General features: G+C 23.2%; 11 protein-coding genes across 11 annotated transcripts; 3 read left to right on the forward strand and 8 right to left on the reverse strand.

Moving 5' to 3' along the window:
- Positions 1–22: 22 nt before the first annotated feature.
- Positions 23–565, reverse strand: ELE39_002706 (G patch domain containing; the record flags this gene model as incomplete). The annotated part of the gene is made up of 1 exon (XM_067345810.1): positions 23–565. The coding sequence occupies one exon, from the start codon at positions 563–565 to the stop codon at positions 23–25; it is 543 nt and encodes a 180-aa protein (XP_067201668.1).
- Positions 566–1,147: 582 nt separating this feature from the next.
- ELE39_002717 (serine threonine kinase-1) lies at positions 1,148–3,031 on the reverse strand (the record flags this gene model as incomplete). The annotated part of the gene is made up of 1 exon (XM_067345821.1): positions 1,148–3,031. One exon carries the CDS (start codon positions 3,029–3,031, stop codon positions 1,148–1,150), a length of 1,884 nt encoding a protein of 627 aa, XP_067201679.1.
- Positions 3,032–3,879: 848 nt separating this feature from the next.
- Positions 3,880–4,621, reverse strand: ELE39_002728 (uncharacterized protein; the record flags this gene model as incomplete). Its single annotated transcript, XM_067345832.1, has 2 exons — positions 3,880–4,440; positions 4,511–4,621. 2 exons carry the CDS (start codon positions 4,619–4,621, stop codon positions 3,880–3,882), a joined length of 672 nt encoding a protein of 223 aa, XP_067201690.1.
- Positions 4,622–6,521: 1,900 nt separating this feature from the next.
- ELE39_002739 (TPR repeat-containing) lies at positions 6,522–10,342 on the forward strand (the record flags this gene model as incomplete). The annotated part of the gene is made up of 2 exons (XM_067345843.1): positions 6,522–6,573; positions 6,684–10,342. The coding sequence occupies 2 exons, from the start codon at positions 6,522–6,524 to the stop codon at positions 10,340–10,342; spliced, it is 3,711 nt and encodes a 1,236-aa protein (XP_067201701.1).
- Positions 10,343–10,362: 20 nt separating this feature from the next.
- On the reverse strand, positions 10,363–12,351 carry ELE39_002751 (signal peptide containing with 6 transmembrane domains; the record flags this gene model as incomplete). The annotated part of the gene is made up of 1 exon (XM_067345855.1): positions 10,363–12,351. The coding sequence occupies one exon, from the start codon at positions 12,349–12,351 to the stop codon at positions 10,363–10,365; it is 1,989 nt and encodes a 662-aa protein (XP_067201713.1).
- A 1,306-nt stretch (positions 12,352–13,657) lies between these two features.
- On the forward strand, positions 13,658–14,852 carry ELE39_002762 (uncharacterized protein; the record flags this gene model as incomplete). Its single annotated transcript, XM_067345866.1, has 2 exons — positions 13,658–14,584; positions 14,655–14,852. The coding sequence occupies 2 exons, from the start codon at positions 13,658–13,660 to the stop codon at positions 14,850–14,852; spliced, it is 1,125 nt and encodes a 374-aa protein (XP_067201724.1).
- A 258-nt stretch (positions 14,853–15,110) lies between these two features.
- On the reverse strand, positions 15,111–17,657 carry ELE39_002773 (polyphosphate synthetase VTC4; the record flags this gene model as incomplete). Its single annotated transcript, XM_067345877.1, has 1 exon — positions 15,111–17,657. One exon carries the CDS (start codon positions 17,655–17,657, stop codon positions 15,111–15,113), a length of 2,547 nt encoding a protein of 848 aa, XP_067201735.1.
- A 274-nt stretch (positions 17,658–17,931) lies between these two features.
- ELE39_002778 (carboxylesterase) lies at positions 17,932–19,350 on the reverse strand (the record flags this gene model as incomplete). The annotated part of the gene is made up of 1 exon (XM_067345882.1): positions 17,932–19,350. One exon carries the CDS (start codon positions 19,348–19,350, stop codon positions 17,932–17,934), a length of 1,419 nt encoding a protein of 472 aa, XP_067201740.1.
- An 845-nt stretch (positions 19,351–20,195) lies between these two features.
- On the reverse strand, positions 20,196–23,708 carry ELE39_002779 (uncharacterized protein; the record flags this gene model as incomplete). Its single annotated transcript, XM_067345883.1, has 1 exon — positions 20,196–23,708. One exon carries the CDS (start codon positions 23,706–23,708, stop codon positions 20,196–20,198), a length of 3,513 nt encoding a protein of 1,170 aa, XP_067201741.1.
- Positions 23,709–24,153: 445 nt separating this feature from the next.
- ELE39_002780 (signal peptide containing with threonine stretches) lies at positions 24,154–26,064 on the forward strand (the record flags this gene model as incomplete). Its single annotated transcript, XM_067345884.1, has 1 exon — positions 24,154–26,064. One exon carries the CDS (start codon positions 24,154–24,156, stop codon positions 26,062–26,064), a length of 1,911 nt encoding a protein of 636 aa, XP_067201742.1.
- Positions 26,065–26,382: 318 nt separating this feature from the next.
- Positions 26,383–26,601, reverse strand: ELE39_002781 (uncharacterized protein; the record flags this gene model as incomplete). Its single annotated transcript, XM_067345885.1, has 1 exon — positions 26,383–26,601. The coding sequence occupies one exon, from the start codon at positions 26,599–26,601 to the stop codon at positions 26,383–26,385; it is 219 nt and encodes a 72-aa protein (XP_067201743.1).
- Between the last annotated feature and the right edge of the window lie 191 nt (positions 26,602–26,792).

Genomic DNA, 26,792 nt, shown 5'->3' on the forward strand with positions numbered 1-26,792 from the left:
AATAATATATTAATAATTAAAATTATGCTGACTTATTTTTTGATTTATTCTTATCAGATTTTTTACTTTTCTTATTCGATTTTTCAGATTTCTTTTTAACTTTAATTATACCATCTTTATTGCTGGTATTATCATCACCACTAGATTCAACCTTTTGTTTTGACTTTGATTTTTTTTTATCACTCAACTTGGAAAATTTATCGCTTTTACTAGAAATTAATTTATTTTCACCTTCACTATCAGTAGAATAATCATCAGAGTTTAAATCTTCATATCTAGAATCATTAATATTTGTTGATAATTTATTAGCAACGTTATTATATGCATCTTTCCACCAATCTGACCAATCTTTTGAAGAGTCCCTAGTAACTTTTGCACCAAGTCCTAAATTATCATTCTTCTTTTTAATTTGAATGCATTCCTGCATTCCTACTTCTTCTTTTCCAAGTCCTTTTCCTTCTGTCCAACCCATTTTTTGAAGCAAATTTACGCCAATATTCGAGGAAAATGGTATTGTCGAATGCATTCCTCCATTATTAAGCTTATCAAAATAACTCTTTGACATTTTACATTCGAATATTACCCCCAATAACCTGAATAATATTAACCAACTTAGATTGAAATATACCTTATGGAAATCCAAAATGTTCTTCCACTTCTTCCTCCTCCTTCTCTAACTTCAGTTATAAATTTTTATTAATTACGAATGAATTTACCTAGAACTTTTTTCAAACAATTTAATTTTAAACTAATTTATTATTCTAATCTTCCATAATAAACAATTCAAATTTTTATCATGTATATAAATGTGCTATCAAATTAATCAATAAACTTCAATTTTTTCAGTATTGATGATTTAGCTTAATTAAATGAGCAAGAAAAAATTATTCAAAATGTAAATTTAGACCTTTAATACCTACGACTTTGAAAATTTTACTTTATTAGATTGATATAAAAAATACGAATACATAAATAATTACGTGTAGCGCCAAACTGAAATAAAATTTAAGTGGAAATAACGAAAAAAAAACTAAGAAAAATTTAATAATAAAATTTCATCTAAAATTCTTAAAAAAAAAAAAAAAAAAAAAAAAAATCAATAATGTAATACCTTATTTTAAAAGAATAACAATAATATTGTTTTGAATTAAATTTCTTCTTCAAATTTATATCTGAAAAATTCGTGTCTAAGAGCCATTTCAGGAGTAGGTCTTAAATTAGGATCTGGTCTTAAAATATATCTAATAAATTTGGCCAACATAATATGCTTTTTATATACTAAATTTTCAAGAGGTCTACAGTCATTAACTCTTTTAATAGATGTACTGCTCGAACTTCCTTCCGGCCAATTCAAAACATATCTAAAGTCCTCAGTGGAGTTATTATTATTATTCATCTTTAATCTATTAACGTACTTTCTCCCAGATTTACTACTATTATAAGCCTTTTTAAGCATATAATCAGGAAATGGTTCAATAATCTTTTCAACCATAGCCAAATGTTCCATATGTTCATGAGTCTTAAATAGTAATACACCTGTATAAAGTTCCATTAAAATACATCCAAAACCCCACATGTCACTAGACATATCCCATCCTAAATCTAAAATTACCTCAGGAGCTCTGTATTGTCTCGTATTAATAACACTGCCATGATAATCATGTTCATAAGTTGCTGCTCCAAAATCAATCAGTCTAATTTCAGGTCGTACTGGTCTTCTAATTAATGCGCCTGGGTGCCTTGGAGCATTCACCCATATATAATTATTGTCTGTAAATAATATATTCTCAAGTTTAAGATCTGTATGAGTTAACTTAATCTTTCTTAAGAAAGATAATGCTAATAAAAATTGTTCTGCAATATTTTGAATATCAGCAAGAAAAAATCCCCTTGAACAATTACCATCTAAGAAATCATATAAACTTGGTCCAAGCTTCTCAAATACAAGGCACATATTTGAGTTATTAAATAAAAATGCATTATATAGCATAACACAATAAGAATAGTCACCAAATTCATCCTCCATATTAATATCTCTAAGAATTTCTGCTTCAATTTTCGCTGCTGATGTATATCTTTGTACATCTCTTATTACCTTGATTGCTACTTTTCTTTTTCTTTTCAAATCTTCGCATTCAAAAACTCTTCCAAAAGTACCTTCTCCTATTATATCTAATATACGATATCTCGAAGTTAAATATTGTCCAACATACCATTGAAAATGTTCTATTTCATCTGAATTTGTATTAATATTATTATTTCTATTTTGGAATTCTCTAGATAATCCATTATCTTGGGAGTAATCTAATGAATTATCTGAATATCTTACTTTCTTATTGGAATTATTGTAATATGTAATTGAAGAACCACGGGAATCATATGATCTGTATTCAGCGATTCCTGTATTTCTATATTTTAATATTCCACTTCCACCACTTACTCCTCTTCGTTTCTTAACTTCATCATTATCATAATAATCATGATAATAATTACTACTACTATAAGTATTATTACCACTTTTACTATGCAACGCAATATTATACCCAGATTTTGTCCCATAATTTGCTATTGCGCTATTGCTATTATTATTAAGATTCATGTTCATGTTTGTATTATGATTACCATTCCCATAATATCTTCTTTGATAGTATACATTTCCATCATTATTGTAATTTATATTGTCCAATTGTTTCTCTGTGGATGCAACATATTGTGTTTCGTACTCATATTCTGGCATTAAATTTACTCTAGAGGTATTAATACCAGAACCTGAATTATTAATAATATTTCTATTTCCTCCATATGCATTATTTATCTCACTTTTTCTGTGTTTAATTCCTCCTTTTCTACTTTCATAGTAAACTCTCTTTTTGTTATGTTGTGGTAAATCCATATAATTGTCCACATAAAAATTACTGTCATTATGATTATTTGGATATTCATTACCATTGATATTTTTTGATACTTCCGTGTATTTATTACTTACATTTATATAGTTTAATCCATTTCTAGATTTTGCTCTTTGATCCATATTCAATTGAAGTTAATTTTTTCCACGAAATTAACATAATATATTCAGATGATTATAATTAGGTTCTATATATTTATATATAAAGCACTTATTTCTATCTAGTTTGCATCTATTAGGGCATTTACAATCCAAGAATTTTTCTAGCATTAATATAGTTACAATAATATAAGATTTTTGGTTTTATTTCTAACAAATATATTCAATTTCACCAAATCCTCGCCTTGACAATTTTTCTTGTTTAAATTTGGTTTGAAATTTCTTCAGTAAATACCCTTTTTGGTTTAATATTAAATTTCAATATATATTCTATTTCTTCTTGAGCAATCCTTCTTTCTTTGCATAACAATTTATATATTTATCTCAACAAGAATAAAGAACAAACTTGGAAATGAATATGTAAATATAAATATATATATATATATATATATATATTTATATTTATTGTATAGAAATACAAATACAAATATATATAGTATAGTAATAATGATAATAGTAATAAATGTATTTATTAATTTATCTAAATCACATTCCTTTTATTATACATTATTACTATATATTTTTATAGTATATATTAGTTATATACTGGTCTGACTGTACAAAAAGGCGGGAAATACCGGTTCAAATTAAATAAATATCTTGATATATACATTTAATATACATTATGTATTTTAAATAAGCTTGATGATTTATAGATTTGTGTATAAATAAAGTACATATATTAATTAATGCAATTTGGTGATTTGAGATAAAATTTATGGAAAAAAGAACATGTATTAATTTTATATTTCTCACGTGTACTTGTAGTTAAAATTACAATAATATAGTTGCTACTAGACTTTAATTGTTCTTTAACATTCTTGGGAAAGAATTTCTTTGATACCATCAATTTCATCTTGAGTAAAATAATTAGTACAGTTTTTAACATTTTCTGTGAGATTACTATTGCTACTAGTGTTACTATTAGTATTATTTGAATAAGAGGAAGTGGAGTGAATTGAAAGTTCTTTAACCAATTCATCAATTAAAATTGTATCTTCTTCAGAAAATAAATTCTGATTTTGAAAAGAGATCTTGTTTGAATTATAATTAATATTATTATTAATGTTGTGATTGTTTGAACAAGTAGCATTTTTGTTGGATAATAGTTTGTTTTTAACAATATCAGATAATTTAGTACTTGATAGAGATTCATTTGAAATAAAATTACAATAGCTGGTGTAATCTGAAAATGTTTCTTCTTGAGTTACCGAGCTATCTTCATTTGAAATTAATTTCTCATCACCGTCGCTACAAATCTGATCATATTTGTCAAGTTTAATTAATTCATCATCACTTTGACTAATTAATTTGAGTTCGTTTAATTGATTAACCAACCAGATATCATTATATGAACAAGGTAATAAAAAGACCTAAAAGATTTATTTATATATATTAAAAATAATCATTATCACTATTATATTATTATTATTAATAACTTACTTTACTATTTAAAGTTTCTTGAAATGAGTCAACTTGTGAATCTTGAGAGTTTTCAAAAATACAAGAGTAACAAGATTCAAAAGAATCTTGTGTTTTTGTATAATTTCCCATTTATTGTATCTTTAACAAATTCAAATATAATGTTTAAAATATATACATACATATATGTATATATATATATTTTTTAACACGTAATCATTGCACGATTTTTTCAATTCCCAGTTTTATATAAATATAATATTTTGCTAATATAAATTTTCTTATTTGTTTTTTTTAATTCATTAGCAAATATATGGCTAACTTTGTTTTTTTTTAAGTAAATATAAGACTTCAATAATTATTCATTGTTATCACAACTTTTACTCTTGCTAATCTTGGTGATTTCTAATTTATATGTAAAAAAAATTGAGCTATTAAAACACAAAATAATAAGTGAAATTATTATTATATTTTAAAAATTATTATTGGTGATTCTATATAATTTATATATATATATATATAAAATAAGCCATTATATTTTTGCTGTTTAATTATTTAAAATGTACATAATAATTTAATATTTACATGTAATCCCGCCTATAATCATATTTTACATTAATACAAATATCTTCCTTTTGAAAATAATAAATAATTTCAATTATTCAGTTATTAATTTTTTCTTTAACTAATGAAATAATATTATTATTTACAAATATATTGTTTCATTTATTGAACTTTAATAAAAAATAATGATTTATTTGTATCTCAAAATAACTTGATTTTTTTTTTGTACTTGTCGAGTGAGGAAAAAAATGAAAAGAAAAAAGAGAAAAAAAGACGAATAAATGTACTTTATTTCATTTTTTCTTTTAAGTATTACAAATCCTAAATGATTAATCGTTGTAACATTGTTACTTACAATTACAATAACTGTACATTCCAACCACACCTTTTTTTTCCTCAAATTTATTAAATTTTTATTACCGCTCCAACTTATATTCATATTATTATTCTTCCTTTATTTATTCTACATTAAAAAAATGAAAATTCTAAAACCTACTGCAATCCAATAGCAAATGAAAGTTATGAGGAAAAAAAAGCATTATCACTATGAACATTTAATTTAAATTCTACTAGAATCAATTTAAATTGCACCAGAGCCAACTTAGAATTATTAAAATCAACCTATTATCTACAATTAATGTCTCTTCCTTTTTTTTTTTTTATTTCCTCACTTTTTTTTTTTATTAACATTTCTTTTTTAACAAAATCTATAATTTTATACATGTACACAAAAACCCGCCATAAGTAATTTAATCTCCCCCCTCAACTGCGTAATGAAAATAATACTAATTTAAAAAAATAATTTAAGAGTAAATGTGTTGTTTTCCCGCCCTTTGCTTTTAAATAAATTATCAATGTAGAAAATGGAAAGGGACTGATAAGAAAGAAAAGTAGATTAATATTATGTATAAATATATTTAACGCAATTCATTGAAAAATCTGTTTGAATAAAAATGAATATATTCTTTTTTAACAAATATTAGTAATAATATAGGAAGAGAGAAATAATCTTTCCACATATATGATTTTAGTTTGTAATATTAAATCAGTTTTATTGATATCTTATTTATAAATCCATTCATTAATATCAAAAAAATTATGGTAAAATATTATATTATTATATTAAAATAAGTATTTAAATTAATATTTGTTTCTACCTGGAAATTTTTGTGTGCGTATTTTATTTCCAATAATTTTGGGAGAATAAAACTAAATCAAAATTATTAAATGTGTGATCATAAATTATTCAGTTAGTGGATTTATTTGGAATTTAATTGGATTGAATTTTTTTGTTTTCTTTTTTTTTAAAGAAACAAAAAAAGAATTTTAGTAATAATATTATTATTATTTGTAATTAATTCAACATCTACATTTTAATTAAAATAGAAGAATTTAAAGAAGTATAATAAGAATAAAAGAAAGGAGAGAAGAGAGAGAAAAAAGAGAAAGAAGAAAAAAGTACAAGAAAATGAGTTTAAGTGGTAACGAGTTTCAAATGCTTGATGATTTGAAAAATAAAGGTAAGTTAAGTTCATTTCTTAAATTTTTTACTAAAATTTTAAATTAATATTTTATATACATTTTTCTTACTTCCTTTCACTTATTTTCTTTCACATATTAATATTATTAGGTAACCAATTATTTGTATCTGGTGATTATTTACAAAGCATTAAAATATACTCTGAAATTCTTAATCACATAAATTCCCAAGAAACAAAGACAAATATAATCACAAAAAATGATTTAACCAAACTTAAATTACAGACTCTACTAAATAGAAGTGCATCTTATATTAAATTAAAAGAGTTTAATAATGGACTTTTAGATTGCAATAATGCTCTAGATATTGATAATAAAAACATCAAAGGATTATTCAGAAAAGCTACTTGTCTTATTAATATAACTACCAGTACTAGTACTGATTCTATTAAAAATTTGAATTTAGCAATTGAAGAATTAAAAAAAGCTCTTTACATTGATAATGAAAATAATCCAATTAAAGAATTACTATCTAAAACTATTATCCTTAAAAATGAATTGATTGATCAATACGAAATTAATAAATTACCAAGTGAAATGCTTAAATATATTAAATGTAATATAAATTCTTTTAAAGAACTCCACGATAAATGGCTTGAATTCTATAAATATATACTATCCAATGGTACTCATGATATTATTATTAATAATAATTGTTGTCAAGATCTTATTTACATATTTGAAAGATTTATTTATATTTCTGATGATATTATTGATTCTATTAATAATAGAAAAGATTCTGAAAATCATAAAAAATTATATTATTATATAATATTTAACTCTTGGAATACTTTATCATTATTAGTTGAAGAAAATGATATTATTACTGGTAACCTTGAAGAAGAAATAAATGATCCAAATCATATTAATAATATTAATTCATCATTATTACAATTAAATAAAATAATAAACTTTAATTCAAATAATAATAATCTTAATAAATTCAGATCTTTAATTAGAATTAATAATAATATTATCAATTTTACTAAAATTAAAGACTTTATTAATAATATAAATCCATTAATTCAAGAAAATCAATTAAAAACCAATTTAAAACAATTACTGAATAGTATTTTTAATGTATTAATATGTACATTTAATTATAATTCAATAGATTTAAATGATACTTATGTACATATTAAACTTCTTACTTGTATTATTAATAACAATAACCAAACAATTAAAGAAAATGACTCGACATTATATTTACTGGTTTTAAGAAATTTATCAATAATATTCCAACAAATAAAATCAAAAGGTACTAAAATTGAAGCTCTTGATTATAATAATGAAGTTGAAAATCTAATTAATTCATTATTTTCATTATCATATTATTCCTTCAAATCTTTATTTGAAAAAAATTACTGTAATAATGATAATTATGATAATAAAATTTTACAAAGTTTAGAATTTATATTAACCATCATATTTTCACTTATTTCTGAAAAAGAAAGAAGTAATAACCAAAATAATATGATTGATATTCATAAAATTTCAAATAACCATATAATTTCTAAATATTTATTAAATTCAATAAAAAGATCTGATAATATTATGAACCAAGATCAAAATCAATCTTCATTATCATCTTCTTTTTCAAATTGGATTGCTTTTGATTTTATTAATTTTATTAATGGATTAATTGGACTTAAAATACTTCACTATTCTAATAAACAAGTACTTAAAGGATTTATTTTAAATTATCCACAAATTATTCATTGTATATTATTAATTGTATTAACCAATTATTCAGAATATAATTCAATATTACATTATTCTTTAAAAAATCAACCAAATTTTAATATTAATGAAAATTTCTTCAATGACATGATTAAACCTTGGTGTATTGAAATTTTGTCATTATTAATGGAATATAGAGAAATTCGAAGTTCAATAGTTAAAGATGATGATACCATTATTTTAATTTATAATATATGTAAAAATATTATTATTTCAAATAATAATAAGAATATTGTAAATATGAATGAATTGGATTCTTGTTGTAGGCTTTTAAATGGTATTTCCAAAACAACTATGGAAAATAATGATATACTTGATTTATTTATTAACCAATTAGATATATTATCATTACTTGAACATATTTGGATTATTTTTCAAAATAATAATAATAAATTAATTTGGTCTTGTATTCAAAATTCTTTTGAAATCTTTACAATACTTACAATGCATAATATATTTAAATCCAAATTATTAAATTATAAAATGAAGAATACTTCAAATATTAATAAAAATGACCATTTAATCAAGAATGAAAATTCCATCAAATTATTTTCATCCACAGAAAATGAATTATTTATTATAAATTTACTTAATTTACCAGAAATATATGATTTTAATAAAAATAGTAAATATTTCTCAAATACTTTTCTTTATTTATATGTATCATTCATACAAAATCTTCTAACAAGTAATTATTCTGATCCATCTTCTGAATCGAAAAATAATAATGATTATGATGAATTCAAATCAGTTTATTTTTTAAAAAGACAAAGATTTTATGGTCAATATAATTCAGAAAATCATGTTGATTTTGATCAATCTCAAATGGAACAACTTGAAATGATGTATAAACAATTACCAGAATATACTCGTAATGAAAGAAATGGACATTATGATAGAGGTGATGAAATTCTTGCAGATACTTTTAGAAAATTAATAATTGAAAAATCAAATATTATAAGCTTTATGTATATAATTCTTGAAAAGAATATTATAAATTCAAATAATAAAAATAAAACAATTTCGTCTTCATTACCATTTGTATTTAATATTGCAAATAATATTGTTGATTTAATTGTTAATACTGAAAATTTAAATGAAAAAAATTTAAAAGAAATATTATCTTTAAGAGGAAAAATCATTCAAAATGGTGGTCTCAAATGTTTACTTGATTCTATTACCATTATTGATAATGAATTATTAAATTTTAAATCAAATAAATCTTCATCTAATATATTTTCAATTAATAAAAAATATCTGATTGATAGATCCAGAGAATACAAACAAGCTATTAGTAAATTACTTATATATATTTCCCCAGCACTTATTTCTTATAAGTTACTTGTTGAATGTGCTATTAAAATCCAATCATTACTTGAAGATGATCATGAACTTTTACAATATGAATCAGCTCTAGCAATTACAAATATACTTAGTAAATCATTTGATAAAATTTCGCAAGATTCTGAAAATGATTCAATTTCTATACGAATTTATAATAATGGACTTGGATGGAGTTTATTAAAAAGTCTGTGTTTTACTGATAATAATTTTTTAAGAGCTGCTGGTTTAGAAGGACTTTGTAATTTTTGTAATAAAGATTATGTTGTTTTAAATCATTTTATTTCAAGTAAATCAAATGGTATCGAAGATTTAAAACTTTTTATTGCTTTTTCACAAGAACAAGATAATAGAATACAAATTGCAGCTTTAGGAGCTTTAGCTATGTTATCTTCTTATTCAGATGTTTCAAAGATTATTATTGACAATTGGAATGAAATTGGAGTTCAATTAATTCAAGTTTCTGAAGATTTTAATACCAATAATAATAATAATATAGAAATTAAAGAGAGACTTCTTTTTTGTTTAAATAATTTATTATTATATACTTCTTCTCAAAATAATAATAATAATAATGATAATGATAATAACTCTTTAAAGATTAATAAAAACCAAGTTTTATTAAATATCCATAAAAGTATTCAAGATTGTATAATGTCTTTAGAATAATAATAAAGAATTTTTTTAATTTATTTTTCTAAATTCTTTATATTACTCATTGATGTATTTTTGCTTATATCACCAGAAGAAGGTAACATTGAAGATGAACTTGAATATGTTGAAATGGTAAAACTAATATTATTTTTATCAGATTTATCTTTATTTTTAATTTTATCAATCATATTTATCTCACTCATAACTTTCTGAAAATTATTAATATCTTTTTGTAAAATTGTAATATCTTGAGCTATTTTATCAATACCATATTCAATATTTTCAAATATATTTCTGCTATTACTATTAATATTATTATTTTCTTCATTATCAATTTTTTCATCTTCTATATTATTTCTAACAATACACTTTTTATATAAATATTGAATCTTATACATAATCATGATTGATAATGGTATTAATGATAAGTATCCAATAATTTGTAGTGATGTTGTATATTTCTGTGGTGTATTTGCTAATACTATTGATAATATTAGATTGCCTGGAATCACCATTGAATAACAAAATGAATTAACTAAAGCAAATTCTGTTGGTCTAAATAATGATCTTATATATGATGGAGCAATGGAATACATACCCGCATATGAAAATCCCACTCCAAATATTACAACCAACCAATAAGATTTCAAATAATATATTAATAATAATGATAGTGACATTGTTAAAGTTAAAATAATTGTTTGTGTACTTTTATACATTATTCTATTATTTGCCAATAAATCACTTAAATAACCTGAAACAACTCTTACAAATAATTCAATTACTGTTAATATTTGAATCATTCTAATTGACTTTTCTTTTGTAATATCTGGTATATAATATATTGAAAATCTTTGAATAAAAGTACCAAAAAATTGGCCAGTACTTATTGTAAATAAGTATACAAATATTAATGATATAGTTTCCAAATTTGAGATTAATTTAATAAAATTTAATATTGATGTTTTAATATGTTGACACTTGCCCATATTCTTTTGATTTATTAATAATTTTTCTGGTTTTTCTAAATATATTGTAGAAGATAAACTAGTAATATTGATATTATTATTATCATCATCATTTTTAATTATTAAATTTTTTATTGACTTGTTTTTATCATAAATTATGATCTTGTTTATTACTGATTGATTATTAATATTCTCACTTTTACTATACTCGTCATAATATTTATCATTACTCATTAATATTTCATCTATATTATTACTTTTTTCTTCAACTTGTGTACTCTCCTCTTTTGTTAATAATGATTCACTATCTCCATCATTAAGTTTTTTATCATGATCATTGCCAACACTATTACTATTACCATCTTCACATTCATTCTTGAAAGCTTCCTGAGTATTTAATATGATTCTTTTTTCTATATTAATTATCATATATATTGAAAAGAATCCGATAAATAGTGATATAAAAAAACATGTTAGAAAGAAATGCCGTATTGAACCTGTTTCCAAAAAGCATAAACGATAGATTTCTGATAATGATAAGCCACCAATACTATAAATTGTAAATTGAATTGAAGTAATTAATCCACTATATTTTATTGGCCAATATAATAAATTTATCCATAGTGAACCTAAATTTAAAGTAACTCCACCTTGCAAAATTAATGCAAAACTAATGCCGTATAAAAAAATGAATACTATTGAATTTGATAAATCGCTTATAACATTTACCATCATATAATAAACACATATTTTTTGTGTTACATATAATGAAATATACCCAAATAATGTTACTAAAATTCCATATAGTAATACATTTCTTGAAGCATTTGGTCTTGAAAATATTATTCCTGATGGTATAATACAGAACCCAATTATACTTATACTATATATATATGATAATATTGCTTCTTCTTTAAAGACATTCTTCTTAAGGTCTTCTATTATTATACTATATATTTTGCTTGTATTCGAAATTAAAGAAATTAACGATCCAAAAGTTAATAATAATAACAATAATATTAATCTTCCATTTTGGAATCTCTTTTTCATCCACATATTCTGTTGAATTATTATATTATAATTTTAAATATACAATATTCATAAATATACAATATACAATATATATATATATATATATATATATACATTAATAAATAAATAAATATATATATATTTATTTATTTATTTATATATATGTATATATATGTATATATATTTATATTTATGTTCTGTTAAATCTACTTAATCTTCTTTAATATCATTATATTGTATCTTTCATTGTTTGCTCACTTCCAATTGTGATTAAATATTTCTCCTCTGCCAATTTATTATTATTATTATTACCTTAATTAATTACACTCAAATGTTTAATCATTCAATTAAATTTAAAAAAATAATAAACAATATTTTTTATGTAGTTTATTTTTTATATTCAACTTATTTATATTAATAGCAATTTACTTCTATTTATTATTCTATTTTTTTAAATATTTAAAAAAAAAAATCATTCAATGTCCAACTTTAACACTTACATGCGCAATTATTATTAAATTATTTTTCTTGTCCACATTAATTATAAATTCTTTAAATATCAATGCAATACCGGTATTATTATTATTAGTAAATAATTACATGTAATGTCCACATGAATAATAATAAAATTTAATAATTTTATTACAATTTTAAGAATTCTTAGAATTATTTGATTTTTGGATAAAAGTAAATAATGTATTCATGATATTGTTAAAATCACGGAATATGATTAGATTACGATCTAATTTTAAATAACAATAATTAATAAATTCACTCATTAACTCGCTTTTTTTTTTTATTTTTAAGATAGTTATTTTACTAAATATTTTCTAATTAAATATAAATTAACCATTATAAAAAACAATAATTCAATTAAATATTCAAACTTTTATTCATTTTTTATTATTATTTTCATTAAAGAAATCTTTATCAGTTTCTCTCAAAACTCAATTTAAATTTTCTTTTATTGACACCTCCCCACACTTTCGACAAAGTTGCCGCCCACACTTTTAGGCGGGAGGGTGTGGAATATATAGTCAGAAAATGCATTAAGTGGTCAAATAAAGGATTAAGAGAGGTGTTTAATAGATTTCTTTGAATTTACTTACAGATTTATTAAAAAAAGAAAATGTGGAAGCTCAGAAGATATTTGAATGGGTCATTTTAGATTGGTTTAAAAAAATTAATTTATTTGTAATAAATTACATATGAATTAAAGGTGTTAATAAAGAAAATTTCAGTTAGAACAGATAGTGTAGTGTAAGAAAGTGAAGAAAGAGATAAAGAAGCAAAAAAAGTCTCAAGTTAAGTAATAAATATAAAGGGGAAAATGACGTTTCGTCAATTTAATAAAGATTTAATTGGGCTCATTTCATCATTTTTACCATATGATGAAATAATAAAAAATCTAAGAAACGTGAATAAATTTTGGAAGGACTCAATCAACAACTCCTATGATTGTTGGCTAAATATAGATTTGACAGAAACCATGACTGAATTTCAAAGCTCCAAAGAGGACATTTCATTAGAAGAAATTAAAATGTATAGTAGTTTTGTTTCAAGTATTAGACTATCAAATCCAATAAATAACATCAGTGGATTTCTAAGTAAAATGATCATAAAGGATGATAAATCTAATAATTATGAGAGATGTAAGATGTGGAATAAATTAGAAAATATAGAAATTTATAATAAAAGTTTAATAATACCCATAAAAAATAATAAAAATTATAATCTCCTTCCTTTTAAATCTCTATTTCGACTCGGGATTAATGAGAGCATTCTACAATTATTAAAGAGTTACGAAATTTCAAGTGAAAAAAGTATGGATGAATCTGAAAGTAACTGCAATATTAAATTATTCATGAATAGTTTTACTGATATTATTAATTACTATCCATTTAAATCTGTTAAGAGAATTATTATTGACTATCCAATTAGTACCAAAGAATTAAATATATTAAGTAACTGCTTTCCATGCTTGAAAGATATTGTTATTACACGACTCTTTCACGAAAAAAATATCTATCATGATGATCATTATGAAGAATGCACTCAAGAGAATAGAAGATTAAGTCTTGGAACTGAAATTGAATCAAGTAATAGATTTGGATACGGAAATGTGTCTGGTGATAATATTTTACTTGAAGATGAGAATGAATCTCATTTTGAAAATGAAATCATAGCTTGTTGGGAAGCCATCTATAACTTTCTACAAGTTATACCTCCAAATCAGCTCAGAATACTTCAATTTAATGTAATTCCCTCTCCTAATCCCAAATCAGGAAAATGGATAACTGATAGCACTATTTCAAGAATTGTCTCAGAAAATGCTCAGAATTGTAGTAATTATGTTATCAATAATAATATTAATTACTATGATTATAGTATTAGTAATAACCAAAATATACTATATACTGCTACTAGTGATAAAAATGAAAATCAAATTTTGGAATCTTTTGAAATTTATAAAGCCATTAAAAGAAGTAATAGAGAATATATTGATTATAAAAATAAAATCATGAGAACCAATGAGTATTATAATAATACAACAGTAACAACGAATGACGGTGTTGAAGCATTTAATCATTCAAATTCAATGATTAGCTTTGATGAAGTTGGAGATAAGCTAATGAAATATATACTTGATATGCATTCTGATTCTTTGGTTGCATTATCATGCCCAGATTTAGAGGTTTCTTACGCTTTATATAAAAGATTACTCAATCAATGTCCAAAACTTAAGCTCTGGGATTTACCAGGATGGAGAATATTTTCATGTATTAATTAATACTGTTTAATATTAGTGAAAATACTAAAATTAAGCAAGAAGTAGTAAATATATATAATGAACTTTTTGGATAATCAATTCTCTCTTTTTCATTCTCTAATGATTTTACCATTCTTCTTTCTATTGTATTAATACGTTTAATATAAACAAATAGACCAAAAATTAATGTAGTAATGATTATTGGAATAAAAGATAGTTCAATAAGTGTTGAAATCTTTGCAAGATTTGTTTTTTTTTTAGTCTTTGAAATTAATAATATAACAAAAGTTGAGATATAAATAGTTTTACGTACCCAATATAACATTACTCTTTCTGCTGCAAACAAACTTTTTGGATCCAATTTCTTTATCTTCTTAGATTGAATACTGTTAATATACTGATCAATGAATTCAATATTACTATTATCGTTTTTTTCATCATATTGACCATAACTATTATAAATATTTGTTTCATTATCTTCTACATTTCTATTATCATTATCATAATGTAAATTTTGGGAATAACTCATACTTGTATTAAACTCAAGTTTTAATCCATGTAAATCAAAACTTGTCATATTCAAATAAGAATTCAATAGAATATCAATTAATTTAGACATTCTGTTGTTCTCATCCTCATCTTCAACTCCTAATTGTAAATTAGCTAAATCTCGTTTTCTTGTTTGAAAAATATTATTTGGATATTTTTGACTTTTTGATATAATATCTGATAAATCATTGCCGACATTATCATCATTATCATTACTCTTTGAGTAACTTAATTCTGAAATACTAGTTGATGAAAGTATACCAATGTTATTAATTTGATGAAAATCTTCAATCCAATGTGGAAATATAGAAACTTTATCTTGATGCAAAATAGCCATACCATGTTGAAATTTACTAAACTTGTAAACGAGTGTAGCATTGCATCTTTTAAGCATCTCTGAGACCCAAATTGGTTGCTCTGATTGTAATTTAACTTCTAAAATTGCAAATGGAAAACGTGTTACTTCATTTTTTGATAATACTTCCTCAGCTAATCTACACCATGGTTCATTTTGATGCCCATCAGAAATATACTCATTAACCATACATAAATTAGTGTCAATGGAAAACCGAACTTGGTTATTATCTTGATTCTGAAAAGCTGCACGTAAATATGATGTCCTAACAAAAGGTTGAAGTCTATTATTATTAATGTAATTTTGTATTTCCTTGGCTAAATTAATAGATTTCTCAGTATTTTCTTTTTCCTGACTCTTTCTTGTATAAAAAATACCTTCCTTAATTAAACTATCAACGTTAAATTTTCCTTTTAAATATCCAAAAACATATTTCTGAGGTAGTGAAAAACGTTCCTTTGCACTTTTTTCACCAGTCCAACTCTCATGGTGTGTTTTTCTTTCCATAAAGATTTCCTTTTCTTTTGAACCTGAATTTGATCCATACCATCTTAGTCTAAATAATTGAGCATCTTCAAATCTTGAAATTCGATTATTATAACATTCTGCATTGACATTATCCAAATATACTGATGTAATTGCTTGACTCTCTTCAATTGTTTTAGGATCTAAAACATTATGTCCTTCAACGCACATATAAGGATCCAACAAAGTTTCCAATTCTGAGTTTGAAACACCAAAAATTAAATATGGAACATATCTAATAATACCAGCTTTTGCTGAAACTACATTATTTGGATGTACCCAATATTTTGTTGTATTTCTTAAAAAAGTCTCAGGAGGCTTCCAAACCTCCTTAACGCTATTTTTATTTCCACTAATATTATCGCTTTCAGTATCAGTTTCAGGCATTATTTCAATACTTAGTTTATTTTCACCCAATTCTTTAAGTTCCTGAATAACTTTTTCAGCATCTCTATATCTAGTCCAAGATAGGCTTAGTAGAATTAACAAAATATCAATATTAATATCAACAAATGGTTCTTTTGTTAAATGAGTTTGAAACCAAACACTTGTAGAAGTTTGTAACATCATATCAAAAAATCGGCATAATCTCGTTAATATCTTAAAATTTGTACGAATATAAAAATCCAGATGAATTATTTCATTACTTAAATGATTTAAAGATGATTCAAATTCATCCAGTAATTTTATATTATTCGTCGTATAATTGTAATTTAATTGATTAAAATTCTCATTCGTAATTTTTTGTCTCCTTTTGTATTCTTTTAAGTATTCACATACTGGAATACTTATTTCAGATCTTATTTGTTTTCCTATTTTCATTATTTCTCTGTAAATTTCCTCATGTTTCGTTGCTGTAAATTTATTTACTTTATCAATCTCTTCATTTAATAATTCCCTAAATATATAGTCGCAAGCGATACTTTCTGATAAAATATCTGGAAGCTGTCTTTCCGAAAACTCAAATGATGCAATATTACCATTCTTTTTTATATAATTTGATACTGCTTTCTTATTTGGTCCATATTGAGATGCCAATCTTAAGATTATTTCACATATTCTCCGTGTATTAACATAGTAATCTATTACACTATTTGGTGCTCTAAATATATAATCTTTTAAAGGAATCATTCATATATAAATTCAATAAATTATTGATATCCGGATTTATAATTTTCAAATCAATTACCAAAATAAGTACATTAAGTATATAAATTTAAGATGATTAGTTCAATAATTTATTTTATATTATCAATTATTGATTTTTTTTAAAAACTTTAGTTAATATCCATTTTTTTTTTGTTTAAATAATAGTAAAAATATTTTGAATTTTTCGAGCGATTAATGATATTTTGAATAAATTTCTAATTATCCAAATTAATAATAATAATCAAATAAAGTCAAATTAGTCATTATTTTCTTTTTTTTCTTCCGTAAATCCAATATTATAGTGTTCTTGAAAATCATTATAAATATCTAATAACTTATAGGAAAATTCTTTAGGCTTATAGCCACTATCTTTGTAATTTGATAATAAAGTATAAATCCAATCAACATAAACCATAGAATATTTACTTAAACAAGAGTGCCCTTCTCCAAGCATTAATGTATGTTTGACATTAGCCTTAAGGTTTTCTTTCAAATACTTAATGTCTTTTTTTGCCCCCTTAAATGGAAATACTAAATCTGGATTACAATACGTAAGTAGGATGGGAGTTTTTAGACCTTCATTTGTAATTCTAGGCTCCATTGATATTAATTTCTTCATAGTTCTTTCAGGAAGAAAACTTGCTGTAGAAACTAATCCTCCCAAAACATACTTTGTTCTCAAAGTAACAGAAAGTGCTAATGCACCTCCTTGGCTATATCCATAGATGAAAATTCTTTTTGGATCATATTTTTCAACTTCAACAAGATGATTAATTAACATGATTACAGATTCAACAGAATACATCCATTGTTTTAGATTAACCTGCTTAAATCTAATTCCAAAAGCAAAATCTGCCCAAGCAAACCTATAAAACCATTTAATTGAACCTATGGGTTTAAACTTTCTCAAAAAAGGATGCGGAAAAATCATTCCAGTATCTTTTCTAAATTTATCACCGAACATTTTTATTTGAGAAATAAATGGATAGTATGTATATTTGAATGCTTCATAATAAACTTCATCAGAGCTTACTCCAAGTAAGGATATAATAATATTTTTAGGACGTCTTGGGCTAAATATTTCTGGGACACCTGAATAATCTCCAGGAGTTGCACCATTTGAATATAGATTAAAGTGATCTAAAGGGCATTTAATAGATTTGCATTCATTAAATTTCTCTGTTTTGTTAATCTGAATTGTTTGGTTACTATTTTTACAGTGAGTTGCGTTCAGTTGTAAAGTTGTAACATTTGTTTTGTTAGTATTATTTGAGTTTTGATGATAATTCAAAATTAAGTATTCTTCAAAAGAAAAAGTTTTAATAATTTTTCCAGGATGTCTTGGTTGCTTTTTTTTTTTAATTTTTAGTCTAAAATAATTAAAAAATCTCCATATCTTAGATTTTATAAATCTTTCTGAATTCAAGTATGGGTCCTCAAAATTGAAGGCTTCCCTTCTTGCTCTTTCTTTTAAGTTTTTATTAATTGATTTAAGTCTTTTTAAGCTCCTTTTTACATGAATTAATGAACTATGATTACTATTGAAGAATAATAATGGTGAGTAATAGATTAAATTTGGAACAGTTTGTGTATCATTCTCTTCAACAATTATTGTGGAATTCTTTGAATATACAACTTGAATTATTATTATAAATAAATATATTATTAGTTTCATACTCAAAGCCCGTAATTTCATCGAATTTATAAGTCTTTGCATTAATTTGTGCAAGTTTATTCATTCAAATTGATACCTGTCTTTTCAAGTTTTTCGCTTTAGTTATAAAATATATTTATTCCAATTTTAGTTTTACTTAGAATATAGAATAAATCTTAATATGAATATACTTTATTTATAAATATTCAATTATATCTTTTGTATATAAAATGAATCTTTCTCTGTTTTCTTTTTCCAAATAGTAACGAATAATTGAATGCAGGTATAATGCATATGTCTATCGATTTTTTTTAATACAAAATGTTCTTTTTTGCATTTTTTTTAAAATAAATTAAGATAAAAAATGGCATTCATTCATTATTAATATAACTTTTTTCATTATAAAATCTTGTTTTCTTTAATTTAAATTGTAATGCTAGTTTACTTATGAATATCAAATTATCTTTCAATCTTTTTTTTTCTCTGTATCACAAACAGATATGTTACCAATACCATTTTTTATTACTCTTGATGAATATAGTTTTATTTAAATATTCTTAATTTAAATTTAACTAAAAATTTTGCATAATTCTATTAAATATGACAGTTATTTATAAATTTTTCCCCCATGTGTATTGCAGGTCGGTATTTAAATTAATTAATTACGTGTTAAAGCATTTCCACATGCAATTGAATTATATGTGGTATATTAATTTAATTACTAATTTTGATTTTTTAAAAAATACGGCCATAATAATATTAATGGCTGAATTTATCGATTTCGAGATTTAATCTAAAAAAAAGTGTAAATATTCAAACATTAAAATAGAATCTCAAAATTATAAAAAAACTTAAATATTATTATACTACTTTAAAGAGCTGCTTAAACTATTAATTATAAAGTTTAAAATATTTGAAGTATTATTAAGAGTAATCAATTGAGAATCAGTTATTTCCTGACTATTTAAATTAAAGTGCTGATTTTTTATATAATAATTACTCAAATTAAACATATCACAAAGTTTATGGTATTCTTTAGTTTCAATAGTTCCATTAAAACTATTTATTAAAACTTTAAATTGATGATATATTTCCTGAAGAATTTTTATATGCAAATTTGTGAGAATTTTATATGTGGTATTAATTTGTTTTTTTGAACAGTTACAAATCAACCAAGATTGTATTAATGTAATAATTAAGCTTGGACCAAAAATAAATGAATTAATTCTTTCTATTAAATTTTGCAGCATAATGTAAGTTAATTGATCACTTTCATTAAATTGAATTATTTTATTAATGGTTTTTATAATATTTTCATTCGAAAATTCACATATTTGGGTATTAAGAAAGTTAATTAAAAGTTCTATATCATCTTTATTGATTTGGTTTGAATTGGAGTCTGGTTTTACATCAATAATAATAAATAAAAAATTAATTAATGGAATATTAATATTTCTTAAAAGTTCCAAGTCAAATTCTGGAATTAAATGAGAATATTTACTTGACAATGTATAATTTTTTAAAGAATCAATAATTGAATTGAACGACCCAATATCCATTCTATCTTTACTTGAAGTTAAGTCATGAAATAATAACAAAGGTGTAAACCAAATCTTCAATCTTTGCATTAAAATATATTTTAATTTTGGTACACCATTAACGAGTTTTAATATTTCTATATTGAATTTAGAAATTGAAATAATTTTTTCTAATTCAATAATATTTATATTATCTGAATAGCTAAATAAACCTTTTGGAAATAAATCTTTGGAAACCTTATTAAAAGAGTAATTAACTTTGTATATTGGAGTATAATAATTAATTATTGGAGATAAGTCTTGCTTAATTATTGAAGATGAATCTAAATTATCCATGATATTATCTATATTAGAGCCAGTAAAGTGAATAATAATAGGTTTATAGCTATCAAATAAACTAAGAATATTGTCCAAGTAATTATTCTTTTTTACTGAAATTGAAGTCAAAAATATAGAAAAGATATTATTCAAGAAATCAAAGCTGAACAACATTTCTAAAATATAATTACTTGACATTTCTTGAGTAATCTTGCAAGCCTCAAATAAATTTTCTAAAGAAAAAGAATTCTCTCTCAAAGATTCTATACAAGTTTCTCTAAGTTCATTATAAATATCAAAATGTGAATTAAATAAAATTTTGGTATTATTTTTGAAATTGAAATTTATATCTTTCATTGGTTTATTTTTTAAAGAATATAAATGATCCAAATTAAAATCTGAATTTTTTATCAAATCATTCATACAATCAATAAATGGACAAGATATCATTTCAAGATAATTACCATAAACGTTTAAAGTTGTTATTTGAGATCTTTTAATATTAAGTATATTATTTCTGATATAATGAGAAATTGAAAATAGGCCCAAAATTGGAAGAATTTCTGAAAGTAAATTATTAACAATATAATCAACTTTATGATCAATAATGAAATTATTAAGGAATGATAAAACAAAAATACAGAGTACAGTTGGATTAATTTGAGAATCTTCTTTATTATCATTTGTAATACTTAAACAATACATTGAAATTGATATCATAAATCTAATATAACTCGATCTTAATGAATTATTCCTGCAGAAATAGTTAATAATATCTTCATTAAAATTATTCTTCAATATCAATAAAATTTTTTCTATATCCAATAATAAAGATTCATCCAATAATTTTTTGTCATTATCAATCAATAACAATGGAATAATCTGGTTAAATATTGTCACTATTTGTATTCTCGAAGTAAAGAATTCCAAATCCAAATTCTTTTTTTCATGTAATTCCATAATATTTTCTGTTAATAATAACATTAAATCTTTAAGAATAATTAAAATAATATTTTTATTATTATAATGCAAATTGGAATTGAAATAATAATATAATACCACCTTCAAATCAATTACTATATTTCTATTATTAGAATTAATTAATCTAATGATTTCATTATTTACTTCTTCAAGTAAATTATCATATAAATATTCATAATTTGAAGATTCATCACTATTTAATATAATACAATTTAGTATCTCAACAAACAATTCAAGTAAAATTATTCTTCCTTTATATTCAGTTAATAAGAATAAAGAAAATCTATTTTTCCCTTGATAATAATCATCGTCGTCTTCATCATTATTTGTACTTATCATACTTAAAATTTGCTCAAGTAAATTTGAATAAGAATCATTTTCTGGTGGATATATATTATTTGATAAATTGCTATAAATAGAAGTAATTGTTGATTGAGTTTGGAACGAAGAAGAATTTGTTACTTGGGTTGATTGAGAATTTTGTAAATTTAATGATGAATTTACACTCGTGGTAAAATTATCAAATAAAGAATTTTTCAACTTCAAAGTTTCTTGAAATGCTTTTATAATAAATAATTTAATTACTCTAATATTATCCCAATCTAAATCTGAACTTTTATCAAAATTCTTAATTAAATCAACAAGAGTATTTTTGCAGTTAATCAAGTAATAATTTTCATGGTTATTTTTTACTAATGATAATTCAAAATTTTGTAAAATCATTAAATTTTTTAAAATTAAAATCTTTTCATTATTAATACATGGATAAAGATTATTGATTGAAGAGTTTAATTCATTTATACAATTATAATAATTCTTAATTTCATTATTAACTCTGAAAACAAATAACTTAATTAAATAAATCATTGATATAATTCTTCTTTTATAAAGTTTTAAATCATTATTTTGTTTATCATTATTTCCATTCAAATATTTATTAACAAGTAATAATAAAAGCACATCTTCTTTTTTAATGTTATTTAAATTATCATTAATTTTATTTTGGTTATTATATAATTGATTTTGGAATATTGAAAATGATATTAAAATATTTAACGCTAAAAAATATGAATTTTTATTTCTTTTCAAATATCTATTGCAAAAGATCTTCATTGTATCAAATTCATTTAAATAATATAATAAAGACAAATTATCAATTTCAAATTGTTCTGATAAAATATTCATTGAAGAAGCATCATGTAAATAACTGGCTAATTCTTTAAGCTTAACATTATTACTAAGAAAACTTCCATTCGTTACATAATAATGCCATATAATTACAATAATTTCCTCACTCAAAGGTTTAATTTTCATTACTTTGTTAATATCGTCCTCAGCCAGAACAAAGTTTCCCATTCGTGAATATGAAAGTCCTCTTAATGAAATTAACTGAAGAATAATTTCATTTACAAGAGAGTTATCATTTCCGTCTTTAAATTTCGATTTTATACGATTTAAAAGATTGGTAGATTGTTTGACAGCTGCTTGAAATTGCCCTTTTTGGATTAAATCGTAAATATTTCTAATTTGGTCCTGATTCATCGTTTTATGAATCAATTCAAATCCTCATGCTTGAAAATTAAATTAATTCAAAAATCCAATCAAAAAAAAAGTTTTTTTTCTTAATTTGGATCATGATCATTTATTATTAGAATTTTTTTAATAAATATGATTAAATCTTTAAAATTATATTATAACCGGTACCTGTAATAACACTTACTTGTAAAAAAAAAATGAGGGGTTACCCGCCTAAATTAATATAATGAGGAGAATCAATGAACCATTAAAAACACACCAATAAATAAATAAAATATTTATATTTTTTTTTTTAAAATGTCAAATTGTATTAATAATTAAATGCAAAACATTACAAAGGTTGGAGAAAAAAGAGCTGATCAGTTTACTTAATTTAATATCATCTTTTTAATTAAGAGTACATAAATTTATTTTGGATTATTATTATTAATATATATAATATTTAAAAAAAATGTACTCATTCAAACAAATTATAGTATTTGTTTGTGTGGTTGGACTAACATTAATAAATGGCATAGAAAGTAAAGGTTATCGTGAATCGAGGGTTAATAAAGTAATAAAAATAGAAACAAGAAGTAAGTCGAGTGCTATATCGGACTCTGATAATACATGTGGTGTTAATACAATGAATATTTCAAACTTTATGAATACATCACGTTGGAGAAGAATTAGAAATAAATTAGGTACTGGATGGGATGATAATTTAATACCACCATTGATCTTTTGTGTTAAGATTTTAGATAAGCCAACAAATACTTCAAATTCATGCAATAGAAATACCTTTGATTTAATTTTGAATGATGGAATTAATAAAAATAAAAATTCTGTTGTAATAGCAACAGTTGATAATGTATTAAAAGGAGAAGAAAAGTGTATGTTTATATCGCCATGTGAGATATTACGTCGCATATATTGGAATGATAATAACTTCACAAATTCTATTAATGGTTTAGAATTTAAAGTTAGTGCAACATTTGAAAGTAGTGCACCAAATCAGAGATTTATATCAGTAATTAGCATTAAAGGATTAGCAAGATCATTAAAAAAAGCAAAGAATCCATGGGACAATCACTTAAAAATGGTTCAAAGGTTCAAAAATGTTCAAGCATTATCATTATTTATACCATATAAACCACATTCAAAAAGTTTTATTTCTGATACATGTATTGTTAAACCTAAAGTAACTAGTATATTCTATGGTAAAAACAAGCCATCAGTATGTAAATTTAATAATTGTATGTGGAATATTTGGATTGGCCAATTATCTGGAGAATTTGTTAATGAAAGATGTACTATAGGAAAAGCATCTTCAAGAGGAGATTACATTGTTGGATGGTTCTCTCCTTACGCAATTGATTCTGAAACTCTTGGTTCTGTGAAATTGAAAATACAATGGAATTCACCAGAAGATCATAATGAAAGTACGTGTTCTGTTACTACTGAGACGGAGAAGAAGATTGTTGACTATGATAAAGAAAGTCAGCTACGTGGTAGTTTAAGATCTGATTGGTTCCCAGGTACTGAAGATCATAAATATGAAACTATTTATGGATTTGATCCTGAGAATACTAATTCAAATATAAGATCTACTGAAATTAAATTAGACAATTTAGTTGAAAGTCATTCATCATCCTCAACTTCTACAACTACATCTTCAGCCACTACTATTAGTACCACAACAACTACTACTACTATTACTACTACTACTACTACTACCAATACCACAACAACTACAACTACTAATACTATTACTACTAAAAAACCTATCTTTGTTTCAACAACTACTACACTGAAGCCAAAATTATCAGTAGTAGGATCAGGCCATGATTCTAATAATATGAGTGTATGTGTTAATGGAAGATGTGGAAATGCAAAAAACTTATGGTTAAGTTGCCATTCAAATACGACACGTCATTTAGCAGAAAATGGCGAAGCCCATACAAGTTCTGGAAGCAAAGATGATATACAAATTGAGTGGATTGATTTGGATAATGAAACAAAAATTTTCGAAGATAGTAAAGGTAATCTTTACTATAATATGGATGGTTACGTTGATAATAAAGAAACTAATTCTACAGAATTATCAAACCAGGAATCTAAATCTCAAGAAGTTATCAATGATAAAAATACATGTGAAGAAGATCATATTTGCGCATGTATGATGGAGGGATTAGTAGAGGAAGATATTACAGTTATTGATAGAGATGATGATGACGATAGTAATGATGGCGTTAATGATCCAATTAATAATAAAGTTGATAATGAAACTCAAAGTACAGAATTTGAGAAGATTGAGAATAAGTATGATAGAAAAGTACTTTTTGAGAAATGGCAGAATTTAAAGAAGATTTACGAAAGTTGAAAATCTTGAAATGAGATTTTTCTTTCTCCTTTCTAATCAAAAAAAAACAATAATAAAAAAAAAAATTAAAAAAAAAAGAGAAAAATTAGAGGAAATAAGCAATTTTTAATGAATTAGATTGAACTTAATAAAGAAAGAAATATCATTTTTAAGAGAATTTTAATATTGAAAATTGATAAATGACATTATTTCTTATTTATTTATAATTTATTATTTTTTTAAAACACTTTTCGAATCTAATTCACGATTTATTCCTTAATTCATATTCTTCCTATTAAATCATGTTATCTTGTTCATTCTATTCAGTATTAAATAAAATCAGCATTTACAACATTTAGATTCTGCTGTTGGCTTATCAGAATTGCATTTGTCCTTCTTACAGACGCACTCTGGTAAACATTTGCATTCATCGTTGCAGCATGAAGAGCAGCAGGAACAGCATTTCCCATTGGCATTTTTGTGAGATTCTCCTTCAGGACAGGTCTTAATGCAACACTCACACTCTGCAGTGCATTTACATTGTTCACAATTGGTCATTTTAAATGAGATTTCTTATTTTCTAGCCGATCAGAAAATGATAAGTATAATAATAAATGAGAATAACAGCTAAGTTTACTGCTATCAGTAGGAACAATAATGTTAAGTTCTGAATTGGACCTTAAAACAAAAAATGATTTCCTCAAATTGATGTTTGAATATCCAAGATGATTTTTGAAACAAGATAAGTT

Source organism: Cryptosporidium sp. chipmunk genotype I, assembly GCF_004936735.1.
Source record: "Cryptosporidium sp. chipmunk genotype I strain 37763 chromosome Unknown contig_31, whole genome shotgun sequence".
Classification (NCBI taxonomy): domain Eukaryota; phylum Apicomplexa; class Conoidasida; order Eucoccidiorida; family Cryptosporidiidae; genus Cryptosporidium; species Cryptosporidium sp. chipmunk genotype I.